Genomic DNA, 13,744 nt, shown 5'->3' on the forward strand with positions numbered 1-13,744 from the left:
CAGTTTGTATAGACCTGGTTTAATTAGGACACCCACATGGGAAAACAGTGTTGCTGGGGACGTTAATGCTGTAGCAAAAATGTCAGGATGAAATTTTTGTGGCTTATAGTGAACAAATGAATGGCAATATGTTACCATCTGTTTTGATGGTTAAAAAAATGAATGGTCGAAATTAAATGATGATGGCTCAAAAAAAGAAATTCTAAGGCAGTGTTCTAACGTTGTTAGAAGTTTTCCCATGGAATGGAGGGATTTTCTAAGAATTTGTTTCCACAAAAATTTTAACTGACAAATATGCATCTCACTCACTTTTGCCATAGGCTATATGTTCCCTTTTTCTGATGCTGTGTATTTCATGCATTGTGTTAGGAAATGGTACAGTTGTTGCTGTGCAGCTGGATGTTGCTGAATAGCATTTCTGTGAGCTTGCTGTTCAATCTGTCTGTTGTTCAGAATGGCGAAGAACCCTAATTTTCAGGAAGTCGGTCATCTGCCTACAGGCTACGTCCACTGTAGACCTTCAGACAGCTTTACTGGTGAGTGGACCAATGTATTTTCTTGAGATTTGGACTTAAAGGGTTTTAGTTTTAACTTAACTTAAGGCTTTAGTTGTATACCATTTTAACCAGGTTGTATCAAGTGCATTAATACCTATTTTATACGTGTGTTAATAAATAATCTGTGCTTAATATATAGTTTTTTGTGTGTAGCTAAACTTACTCCTGCTCTTCTACCTGAGGAATAAGTCTCTGAGCAGAACGTAAAATGTTAGCACTACAGCACTTAATTAATGGGAATGTGTTTGCAGATGAGCAATGCATAACTTTCCATATGATTTAAATCAAAACACTTTCGGTGCTAATTGTTGTTTAGAGTGTCATCATTGAATGGTGTGGTTATTTACCATTAACCAGAGTTAACATCTTCTTTTCTTTTAATCCTTTCACAACAGAAGGTTTGGAGATGAGACTTAAAAGTTCAGTGAATTTAATTTATGTGTTATTTCGTAGTCTATAGCCATAAATTTGTACTGCGCTGATTATGTTGTCATTATTGGATATTAAGTATGAGAACATCTATTTTTTTCCTTTTCTGTTACAATTTTCCCTCATAGTCAACTTTTTTAATTGGAATTACAAAGGAGCTTCTGTAGCGAGGCTTCTGACAGAATCAAAATATTTACTTGAGTTATAGCCTGTGTGTTGAAATAATTACTAAAAAATTCTATTTCCTGAAATATTAGCTTGTTGTACCAGAACTTAGGAGAACAAAATATTTTTCTATAAAAAGACATGTGTATATCCATTAAAAACCCAAACCATATGGTTTGAAACGATGGTGTGTTTGTACAGTAGCCTTACTGTCACACTTACCATGTTCTGTGAGTCTATAGTAATAGAAATTGTAATTAAAATAATATTTTGTTGGAATTTATTTAAAGCGTAGCAAAATATTTTATGAAGTAATGAATCACAAAAAATTGAAATACTACTCAAATCCTTTCCAACCAACTGAGAACCAATTGGTATTTCACACGTTTTTCACATGTGCACTGTTGAAGATGGCCACCAAGAAGCATGTCTTCTAGTGGGATCTTGGACAGAAGTGATTTGTAGGCCTTGTGACTTAACAGTTGCTTTTTGAGATTCTTGCAGTTTTAATGGGCCTCAAACTCACTGAGAAGACTATTTTGTTTTGTTTATTTCTGTGGCATGAGCAAAGCTGCAGCAGCTGACTCCTGAAGCAGTTCATTAGCTCCAAATACCTCCCGGAAATGGGTTATGGTGTTGGCAAGAGGCTTGTAAATGGCTTGGCCTCTTATTCTGAAGTTGGTGAAATGTTGTTCTTTGACCGCCAGGGAGAGTAAACACCTGTGTTGTCTGAAAGGGGTGACATTGTTTAATTACAGAAGATGCCAGAGAGATCTTCCAGGAAGCGTTTTGCCAAGCTTCTAGCAGCATCCATCTTTTTTTATCATAAATAATACTTTGAGTTGCTACTAGAAAAATACACGTTTAGCTATGCAGGGAAGTTGTGAGCTCATAGCAACTTGCCACAACTAAAGCAGTGTATTACTTTTTACTTCCTCAAACAGGGAATGTGCAGATCACTTCAAGGGTTGACTGAATTCATACCATTAATTAAACCAGTCTGGCAAGATCTGAAGTTATGCATTATTCGGTTCTATATTTTGAAGGTGGGACTGCTCTCACGGGGCTGCTTTATATGGAAAATCCACAAGCAGATGAGACTTGCACTGGAAATGCATAGTAGTAAACAAATAAATGAGTTTGAGTGCTTCGTCAATATACTAGTGTTACCCACAGAAAGTATGTAAAGCATGTACGTGGTTTTCATAAAGTTGCCAATTTCCAACACTTCGTGTCATTAAAGCATTTGAAAGGCTCCTCAGCCAGAGGCTTGTAGCCATCATTTGAGTCCTGTATTCCCCATGATCAGCATGTTCTTGTTTGAAACTGGCAGGTTAGAATACTACATTGTACCAGCAATTTGGAGAGCATTAAACATCAAAACAAATTTGTCTTGCAGCTTAAACACAGGGATTTCTAAATTTCTACTTTATACTTTGCTGTAGTTCAGGGTCTTGATGTTCATAAGGACTGGCATGATTGGCTTATTACCAAGTGTCCCCGGTTCAGACTCTACGCTCATCTATACACTGATTCTTGCTTAGAGAGGGGTTATGTACCCTTGAGAGGGAAGTGTGCTAGTGATTTTATTTATTTAACCTGGAATGGAAACAATTTTCCCTTGAACTTTTCACCCTATTGGTACATGACAACATCCACAGCTGCTGGAAGCAAAGTTAGTGTGCATCTGATGGCATTCCCTTGTCACAATCACAGAATGGTAGGATTTGGAAGGGACCTCTGAAGATCATCTGGTCCACCCCCCTGCCAAGGCAGGATCACCTAGGGCAGGTTGCACAGGAACGCGTCCAGTCAGATTTTGAAGGCCTCCAGAGGAGACTCCACAACCTCTCTGGGCAGCCTGTTCCAGTGCTGTGTCACCCTCACAGTAAATAAGTTTTTTCTCGTGTTGAGGTGGAACTTCCTGTGCTGCAGTGTGTGACCATTACCCCTTGTCCTATCACTGGGCACTACTGAAAAGAGACTGGCTCCATCCTCCTAACAGCCACCCTTCAGATATTTATAGGCATTGAAAGGTCCCCTCTCAGCCTTCTCTTCTCCAGATTAAACAGCCCCAAGTCTCTCAGTCTTTCCTCATACAAGAGATGTTCCAGTCCCTTAATGATCCTCGTAGCCCTCAGTTGGACTCTCTTGAAAAGTTCCCTGTCTCTCTTGAATGGGGGAGCCCAGAACTGGACACAGTATTCCAGATGAGGCCTCACCAGCGCAGAGTAGAGGGGGAGGATAACCTCTTTTGACCTGCTGGTCACACTCTTCTTAATGCACCCCAGGATACTATTGACCCTCTTGGCCACCAAGGCACATTGCTGTCCCATGGATAACTTATTGTCTACCAGGACTCCAAGGTCCTTCTCCAGGGAGCTGCTTTCCAGCAGGTCAACCCTTAACCTGTACTGGTGCCTGGGGTTGTTCCTCCCCAGGTACAAAACTCTACACTTGTCCCTGTTAAATTTCATGAGGTTCTCCTCTGCCCAACTCTCCAGCCTGTCCAGATCATGTTGAATGGCAGCACAGCCTCCTGGTGTGTCAGTTTTGTATCATCAGCAAACTTGCTGAGGGTATATTCCAACCCTTCATCTAGGTCATTGATGAAGATGTTGAACAAAACTGGACTCAGTACTGATCCCTGGGGAACACCACTAGCTACAGGCCTCCAACTGGACCCTGTGCCGCTGACCACAACCCTTTGAACTCTGTTGCTTAGCCAGTTCTCGGTCCATCTCACAATCCACTCATCCAACCCATACTTCCTGACAAATACTTTGTCTTTACCACTTTTACAGTCTCCCAGATTTATGCAGACAGTACCTGTTCTTATTTTTTTAGAGATAAGTGGATGAAAGAAACAAAGAAGTAGAATGCAGAAAAAATGGATTTAAAATTAGATTTTAAAACCTGTGCCTGTACTTGTACATGTATGAAATACCATAAATGAACTTACCCAATTAATCAAAATTGGAACTAGCAGAAGAGAGGTAGTACAGAGTTGCTTGATAATGTGCATGTAACCTGCATGCAGTTGGGTTGCCTGACTATTGTGAATGAAGATCAATGACAGCAATTATAGACTTTTAAGGTACAGAAGTCTTAAAGGAGTATTGAAGCATGAGATTTGCAGCTGAGTAACAAATACATCCTTTTGTTTCCTCCTCTGGTGTAATAAAAGATTTTAATTTTTGAGGGCATTTCAATTTTACTGTTGTTATAAGCTCTCAAATAATTTTGTTGTGATAAATATTGCCAGTACAAATAGATGCAACTGGAGTGGTGTGAGTTGAGTTAATCTTGCTTTTTACAAAATAAATGTTACTGGAAGTGTATGTGTCAAATATGTATGTTTGTTTGTTTATTGTTTATTTATCTGTTCATTAGCTAAGTTAGCTACAGTCTTAGCTAACTGTAAATTAACCAGTGCAAATGGGAGAAACGGTCTGTTATTAGGAGAAACCATAAAAATCAATTTACTCTCCTGTCAGGATAGAAGAATGACAGTACAGTATTCTGTGTTCCCATGGTTAGGCTGCCTGGGGTATCCCAGCCAGTATTGCTGGTTCCACACTGTAATGGCTGCACAGGCACACAGTTTCTAATTCAAGTAGCAGAGACAGCCTGAGGAAAGCTGGCTTTAGTTTCTATTTGTGCTGTGATCTATATTTCAATTTAGTATGCTCAAATTTTATTTTATATTTCTATCACTTTTTCTGGTTTAAAGTTCTTTGGGACTATGTTTCTACAGTATCTTGTGTTAAGCATTTCCAGGTGTTACAGAAGTGCGAAAAATACTTAACCCCATGTGCATGTGTTTTGTTTTCTTCGTTGGGGTAGAAATGACTGGAAACGGATATATATTTTCTCATCATACTTTTTAAATATAGCTTAATTCATTAATGTCATGAATATTTCACTTGAAAGGTTAATGTGTTAGCTGTGTGCAGGGTATGGCCTCATCATTTTCCTGCTTCTCGTGGTACACCATCTTTCTTCAGCACTAAGTATGTGTGCATTTTGAAAAGTGAGTAGTCTTTGGAACAGAGAAGATGTCTCTGAGAATGTGGATGGTTATCTGAAACAGCCAACCTCTTTTTATTTAAAGATAAACTGAAGTGTAACAATAGAAGCTGATTTAAGACCTAAATTCTCCCATGGATGCTCTTGCCACTGAGACTACAGAAAGCCTCTGTTGCTGAAATAAGCTAAAACCTTGTGTTAATTAAGAAGTAACAAAATAATTCCATAGAAGATATGACTAATGAATTAATCTATATTGTACATTAGTGGACAGTCTCCTGCTTTGATGGCTGAGCAGTATTAGGGGGTTTATTTTCATATATATATGAGGAAACAAGAAAGCATCAAGGAAACTCAGTGGAAAGAGTAACAAAATTGAATTGTACATTGTAAAGCTTTGCTCTTTGACAGACTTTGTCTGTTACTTATTAAATGCTACCTCGATTGCTCGTTTTCTCACAGTTCTGGAAAGTTGATTGGAATTTGTCAAAACCACCGAATTTAGTAGAGACTTGGGAGTCTATTTATTTCTTTATGATTTATGTGTATTTTAAGTTAAATAAAATTGCTTTCTAATGGTAACTTTAATTAAAATAGTTTAATTTTTAATTCATTTTGTTGGAAGCTCGTGATTTTAAGTAAATGGATTGACAGTACAACAAGGTGACGGAATTCTCTGAAGTATTTTCCGTCAGCTAGAATTGTTGTGCAAGCTGCATAGAGTCCTGTTGTAAATGAACTTCAGTAGAAAAACTCGTTAGGTTTTCATTTTCCTTGTAATATCTGGTAACTTACACTAGTTGCTTTTTTCATAATTGCAGCTTGATCTTTGCTGTTTTTTAATATTTGTGCCCTTTATAATACTGGTTGTTTTCTTTTTCCCTTTAGGCTACCAATATCACCATCCCTCCAAGATGAGCAACAGCCACCCGCTTCGTCCTTACACAGCTGTGGGTGAGATTGACCATGTTCACATTCTGTCAGAGCATATCGGTGCGCTAATGAATGGGGAAGAATATAGTGATGTTACCTTTATTGTAGAAAAGAAACGTTTTCCGGCACACAGAGTGATCCTGGCTGCTAGGTGCCATTACTTCAGGTGAAGTATAGCTTTTTGTCAGGCTCACAGGAAATTTTCATGCAGATGAGATAAACATTGTTTCTCTATGAACTTTTCAGGGTGTAATCATCTGTCCATTGAGTGTGACCTTTTCTGTGTGAATGTTTCCCAGCACATCAAATCATTGTGTCCAAATATGAAAAGATAAATACCATGTCTTGATGTTATTCTTTTGACCTTCATTAAATTGGATTTTGAATGTAGTTTCACAAATTCAAGAGAAAGATAACTTCAGAACAGAAAAGTTCTGCTATAAAATTGTTTTGATTTCTCAGAGTATGGATGGTGTGCTGTGGAATATACTTGGTTTAATTTTGACACGTTGCAATTGAGTATTTAAAGAGGTCTGACTGATACAGGTTTGAATATATAGTTTAAAACTAGGAATAATACCAATCCAGCTTTTTTAAGATCTGGGCATTTTTCACTTTAAACGTAATTAATAGAACTTCCTGATAATCTTCTTCCAGTTAATTTTGTCAGAGAGATAAGCTAACAAGTAAACTAAAGTGTGAATTCAAATTGTGTTCAAACTGTCTATTGTATTTTGAAAAATAATTGAGTGCTTTGGTTTTTCTCAAGATGCATGTTCTCATTGGAGTTGCCATGCACTGGGTTTAGAGCAATGAATAGAGGATCAAGAATCCTGAGACTTGCTAATCTACCACTGCTATTACAGTGGCAAACTATTTGTTTTGTTTTCTTTCTGGAAACTTTTCCTTTTTTCTTTCTCACTGATAGTCCTATATTTAAAAAAAAAAAAGGTACAAGAATCATATCTCAATTATCTCAATTACTGCTTCACAAGCTATTGTTCAAAATGGAGATGGTGCAATTGTTGTGTAGGATAAAATCATGATGCATTAGAGTATTATTCTTGTGTAGCTGCTTTCAGAGCTTTAAATGCCAAGTGAGAGGGTTTTTCTTTTGTAGATTCTTAAACCATATCCCCTTTGTATACTCCTTGCTGTAAATAGTCATTTATTCCTTTCTCTTTCTACTTTTTGCCAGGTTTTTATCAGGATATAAATTTTTCAAATCTTATCTTCCTTATAGAGCATTATTGTATGGCGGCATGAGAGAATCTCAGCCTGAAGCAGAAATTCCTCTTCAGGACACCACTGCAGAAGCATTTACCATGCTCTTGAAATATATTTACACTGGTCGTGCTACACTACGAGATGAGAAGGAGGAGGTTCTCCTGGACTTCCTAAGCCTAGCACATAAATATGGGTTCCCAGAACTGGAGGATTCCACATCTGAGTATCTTTGCACAATACTTAATATTCAGAATGTCTGTATGACATTTGATGTTGCCAGTCTTTATTCCCTTCCGAAATTAACTTGTATGTGCTGTATGTTCATGGATAGAAATGCTCAAGAGGTGCTCTCCAGTGAAGGCTTCCTATCACTTTCTAAGGTATATCTTTTGTTGGCACTTTTTTCCCCAGGAACGTTAATTTTAAGCTGTATACAACTTCATGATAAAATACTAGTGGGGGCACCAAATACAAGTTTATGTGTTAGTTAACAAGTATCATTTTATACTAGTGAAACTGTGAGAGCTGGAAATGTTCAAGCCAAGCTGAACTGAAAATCCTGGTGATCTGTTCTGAATTTTTTAGGTATTTAATTTTGGCCAGTTAGTATAGCTAAATATAGTAAATCTGATGGAATATTCTGTAAGGTGGGAGCAGGCAATCTAATCTTAGTTTGTCCTTTTTCATCTGTTCTTGAAATAATATAATTTGGCTTCTGAAAGCTGCCAGGTGATAGATACTCCATTCTACTAATTTATTGATATAGGCTGCCTCAGTGATGGGTGATTTTCTACTGTGTAAGCTAAAGCATTCTGGAGGTTGCTGTGATTTATACTGCTGGTTGTCATCATGTTCTGAAATTGCATAATATGATGGTGTTGTAGGGTGGTTTGGGGTTTTTGTGTGTTGATTTTGTTGTTGTTGTTAGATGCATAAACATTTGTGCGCGAGTCAGGCTTTCCTATGACGTTGAAATTTTCTGCTTACTCTGGAGCGCTCTTTGAGCTGGACATAATAGAGTGTTTTCAAGGGGAGTTCACATGAAGCATCTTGAATGAATGATGGTGTAATTATTTTTTTAAAAGTATTTTTAGTGGAAAAGCTGTCATGGGTCTATTCCTTGAACAAGTACAAGACACTCTGCTCCACTGACTAACTTACTACTTGTGTAGGGGAAAAAACCCGCTTTTTTCTCTCTACTGTACTGTCATGCACAGTTTATTAAACCTGAGCCCTAAGAGCATATTATTAATAAAGAAATTAGCAAACATCATTCATTGAGAAGCACATACTTGATGACATCTTTGGCATAGCCAGTCCTGATATATATGAAAGATATATCCTTTTCTTAGGCAAACTCCTAATTATTATGCTAGCTAAGTGAAAATCAAAAAGCTGTTCAATTCTTTTTGTTCTCATTTTGCAGTCAGTGGGTTTTCTGCATGAATAACAGCCACTGAAGTTTTTACCTGCTGATTCTAAGTTGGTACCAAAAGAGAGAGAGAAAAGGGGTGTGGGAAGTCCCAAATAGTTAGAAATGGTTTAAAAAGGTGATTTCAAGTCACACTTTTTGTCACCAGTGTTCTTATACCAGTCTAAGTTTAAAGGAATGCTTTGAAACATAGTACGAAATCCCCAAATCACTTCTTATATTCAAAGTAAATTTGAAGTTGTAACTGGAATTAAATTTATTTGAATAGTTCTCTACATTTCAATTCTGACTTACTTCTCCTAGTGGGTTCGAAACATTACTTACATGAAGGATTCTATACTTCTTGTATAAGTAACTAAAACAAGCTACAGCTTCAGGTAGTCACTCTTTTGGAGATTATTTTTAATAACTACAAGTAAAAATGTCAAATTTTGCCTTATTTTAATGTCCTTTTTTAAAAAAAATAATTTCTATTTCTGTTTATTTAGGACTTGTTTTTTTGTTTTTCTTTTCCAGACTGCTCTTCTAAGTATTGTTCTAAGGGATTCATTTGCAGCCCCTGAGAAGGACATTTTCCAAGCCTTGATGAATTGGTGTAAACATAACTCCAAGGAAAACCATGCTGAAATCATGCAAGCAGTACGTTTGCCACTAATGAGTCTAACAGAACTACTAAATGTTGTAAGACCTTCTGGATTGTTGTCACCTGATGCCATCCTAGATGCTATTAAGATACGTTCTGAGAGTCGGGACATGGACCTCAACTACAGGGGCATGTTAAGTAAGCATCAGGTTTTTTGTTTGTTTGTTTCTCATTTAGTGACTATAGTTTTTTGGGAGGATATGGTTAATTTGTATTTTGAGTTATTATCTGTCTTTTAAAAGGCTTACATAATGAAATATCTTATTATGTACTGTTCTACTGTTCTTGTCACTTCTATTCCTCACATAATATGAGTCAACATATTTTCTTGCTATGTATCTCAGATATTGCTCAAATGTGAATGTTGGAATAAGAATGTGTTTTTCTAGAGGAAGTGCTATTTTAATAGACAAACTTTTGAAAAAACATTAAAAATAAAAGTGCATTGGCCACAGGATATGTGATACTTAAATGGTTTTATGTTGATGGTGACTTGTCTTCTACTTTATGAAGATTTTTAGAATCATAGGATCATAGAATCATTTAGGCTGGAAAAGACTTTTAAGATTGAGTCCAACCGTTAACCTAACACTGCCAAGTCCACCACTAAACCATGTCCCTAAGCACCCCATCTACGTGTCTTTTAAATCCCTCCAGGGATGGTGACTCAACCACTTCCCTGGGCAGCCTGTTCCAGTGCTTGACAACCCTTTCGGTGAAAAACTTTTTCCTAATATCCAATCTAAGCCTCCCCTGGCGCAACTTGAGGCCATTTCCTCTTGTTCTGTAGCTTGTTACTTGGGAGCAGAGACCAACACCCACCTCACTACAACCTCCTTACTTGCTAGTTGTAGAGAGCGACAAGATCTCCCTTCAGCTTCCTTTCCTCCAGGCTAAACAACCCCAGTTCTCTCAGCCACTCCTCATAAGACTTGTGCTCTAGACCCTTCACCAGCTTCATTGCCCTTCTCTGGACATGCCCTAACACCTCAATGTCTTGCAGTGAGGGGCCCAAAACCCCTCATCTTTTCTCTACTACTCTTCATTTTTCTCTTACTCTTTACATGCTTGCCCAAGTAGTCTAAACAAGTCTTCCAAAATTGTATTAACAGAAGCATAAAAAGTGAGAAGCCTTTTGTTTGACTTTTGTCTGTGCTCTCTATTAATTCAACAATAATATCTAACACTGAGCTTTAGAAAGATATTGTTAGCTTGCTATCTAATGTGTGATTTATAGAGAGTATTTGCCCCACAGCAAATAATAAATGTTCTTTGAGAGCTTGTACTGTAGTCTGTCAGTCATGCATGACGAGCCCTGAAAATAACTGTTTTCTCAGAACTGCATCTCCTCTTTTTTCTCCCTTAGAAGTTACGGATATTAATATTTAAACATGTGAGATTAATATTAGGATATTGTAAAAGTCTTATGCAAGACATTCTGTTGACAGTGGAGTAGATGCATTTGAAAAAGTTAAATGGTGTTTTCTGACTACTTTTTCTGCATATATCGCCTCAATAATAATATGCTTCTAATCTCAAAGTTTCTAGCTTTGTCAAAATCGCAGCTTTTTAGAGAATTGAATCTCTGTGTTTTAGTACCAGTTCAGGCTCTTGGGACTTCTTCTGTCTGTGGAAACACTGACAACCACTTGCAATTTCATAGTTGTGCGTTTGATGTTTTTATGTAGTAGTACTACATTATCACGTCCAATTCTGTTCTTTAAATGTTAAACTTAACATCCTGTTAAAATTTATACTTCTCTTGCCACCCTGCCTGAAGAGTTCAGGGACAGCTTTTCATCATTTAGCTTTCAGATCATGTTTTATAGGGTCTCTTCTCAAACAAGACATAAAAATGCCTTTTTAACAGGATGATTCGCCAATATATTGTTTTGTATTTGGAGCTAGGGATCATTTATCCTGAATAATCTTGGTGGAAGATTTCTTCCTAGGACATAACAGGTTTATTACTGTGAAACAGTGGCATAAAAAACTTGATTTACCATGTTGGTTCAAAGCCCAAGTAGCCAAAATTTTCCTGTTTTACTTACATTCTTTAGCTATGCAGAGTACTGGAAGACTGCATAGATACACCACATTGCAAACCCATGATACAGCCACGTCTTGCAATGTGATGCAACAGAACTGTGTAAAAATCATGAAGGGGACTGAAAATATAGGTACTACATTCTAGTAAATTATCACTACTTGTTATTACCCTAAAAGGCCTAGGGGGCATCAAATGAAAGAGAGTAAAATTTCTAAAATGCCTCTCTTTTTGTAGTTTTGTTTTTCCTTCCACATGCGTTTGTGGCCAGGAAAGGATACTGGTAACAAGTCTTTGTTCTGACCTAATACAGTTGATATTCAGAACATCTAGTTTGTAGTATGAGAGTGTAAAAATGAAGCAATTATTTCTTTGTCTTTTTAGTACCAGGGGAAAATATTGCAACAATGAAGTATGGAGCGCAGGTTGTAAAAGGGGAGCTGAAGTCTGCTTTATTAGATGGGGATACTCAGAACTATGACTTGGATCATGGCTTCTCTCGACACCCGATCGATGATGACTGCCGTTCTGGAATTGAAATTAAACTAGGCCAGCCATCAATAATCAACCACATACGAATACTCCTGTGGGACAGAGATAGTCGGTAGGTACCAAGTTGACTTAAAAAGGGGAGGTAATGCATTTTGTACTAGTGGTAATATATCAATGTGAAATATTAATTAAATATTTTATTGAAACAGCACAATACAGTGTTGAGAAATGACAAGTTTTATTTGAAAAAAACATGTTTTTTAAATGCAGTTTTAGTTGCTTACACACCAGACCATATTTTGTGATACTAAACTACCTCGTAATTTTTCAATGTATTTTTTGTGTCTTCATTAAATAGTTTATATTACTAATGAAAGTTTACGTATTTTAAATTGTTTTGTTTTCTATTTGCGACTTAGTTTTCAACTGCTTTTATTTCAATTTGGAAAACAATATTCTTGTTCTTTTGCAGAAACCGTATTTTTTACATACTTACATTCCAAACATTGAAGGAATGTTTGTTCAGATATTTTCAACATATCAAAATTCTTAAGAAATAACACACTTTGAAAATAATTCAGAGATAGTAAAGTTTATTTAGTATGTGAATTACTGACTAACTACAGGAGCTGTTAGAAGCCACTTCATGGTGAAACTGGTGAAGGATGAACTATCATGGATACCTTAGCCAATGTACACTCAGCTGCTTTAGGTTGTTGTGGAATGCATGAAAGATAAAATAATGCATATTTGAACACTTGAGTGACTGCTTAAGTAGGAAAATTGCAAGGTTCTTTTTCTCTGACAAATTTAATATACTAACTTTATAACTTGCCGTGACAAAGATTTTATAACTTAGTAGACAGCTCATGCAGGTTTTCATAAGCAATTTTCTCTTAAAATAAAACAAGCTACTTACACTTTTAACACATTATTACCTTTCTGATAAAAGATTCATTTTATATTACTTCCAGACTAACGGTTTAGAATTGCAAAACAGTTGCATTTTGTTTCTTAACTGAGCTGTGATATTTTAGAACAGGGTGTAGTAATGTTTTATTGATTTTTTTTTTAATTTTTGTAAATTAAATTATTTTTAAAATATGAATTACAGTTACTAACAATTCAAAACAAACTGCATGAGTTTTTATCTATTTATTTGTTTCAAATAAGTTGCCCTGATTCAGTTCAACTACGATTTATGCTTCCTCTCTATTCCTTTTGGAAAGATTGAGAAGTAAAACTTTGAAGGTACAAGGAACTACATCATACAGTATTATACTACTTGTCCTAGAAGATCAACCAAATTTATAAAGCAATTATCAACCCATTTTATAAAATTTGAAAAAGTATTAAGAGACATCATTATGAGGACTTCTCTAGCAATTTTTAGAGAGCTTGTAAGTGATGAAATGCCCCTCATCTGCAAGGCATAAATCGGCAGCTGCTGAAACTCAGTGAAAAACCCATCTCCTTGGGATGATTTATTAAAAAGTTATCTGTTGCTCGGTGTCCTATGCCCTTCTTCTGGACTTTGTAAAACAAACCATTGTTCACAGTGGTTCAGGATCTAGTTTCTGTGTCACCCTGACTTTGTTTTTCTGTAGAAAGTTTGCTATTGGATTTTTTTTTTTTTAATTGGGTATAGTACCTGAATTGTACTATACCATGCTCTTTCCCCCCGGTAGCTCAACTGTCTAAAGACAAATAGAAAAGGAAACATTTGCAGTACTTCGTCCAGTTGTAGGCTCCTAAGTATAAGCTAGTGACATACTGGAGTGAGTTCAGCA

At 36.6% G+C, this 13,744-nt stretch overlaps 1 protein-coding gene across 1 annotated transcript in view; it reads left to right on the forward strand.

The window, feature by feature from the left end:
- Positions 1 to 368: 368 nt before the first annotated feature.
- LOC104625700 (BTB/POZ domain-containing protein 9-like) overlaps positions 369 to 13,744 on the forward strand; it is a gene marked incomplete at its 3' end in the record, with an annotated part of 80,341 nt that continues 66,965 nt past the window's right edge. Inside the window, exons 1-5 of the mRNA XM_010293396.1 lie at positions 369 to 536; positions 6,069 to 6,279; positions 7,357 to 7,720; positions 9,289 to 9,553; positions 11,847 to 12,066. Coding sequence (XP_010291698.1) covers positions 455 to 536; positions 6,069 to 6,279; positions 7,357 to 7,720; positions 9,289 to 9,553; positions 11,847 to 12,066 — 1,142 coding nt within the window. The remainder of the gene's footprint in view (positions 537 to 6,068; positions 6,280 to 7,356; positions 7,721 to 9,288; positions 9,554 to 11,846; positions 12,067 to 13,744) is intronic.

The sequence above is a fragment of the Phaethon lepturus genome, unplaced genomic scaffold (genome assembly GCF_000687285.1).
Source record: "Phaethon lepturus isolate BGI_N335 unplaced genomic scaffold, ASM68728v1 scaffold6438, whole genome shotgun sequence".
NCBI lineage: Eukaryota > Metazoa > Chordata > Aves > Phaethontiformes > Phaethontidae > Phaethon > Phaethon lepturus.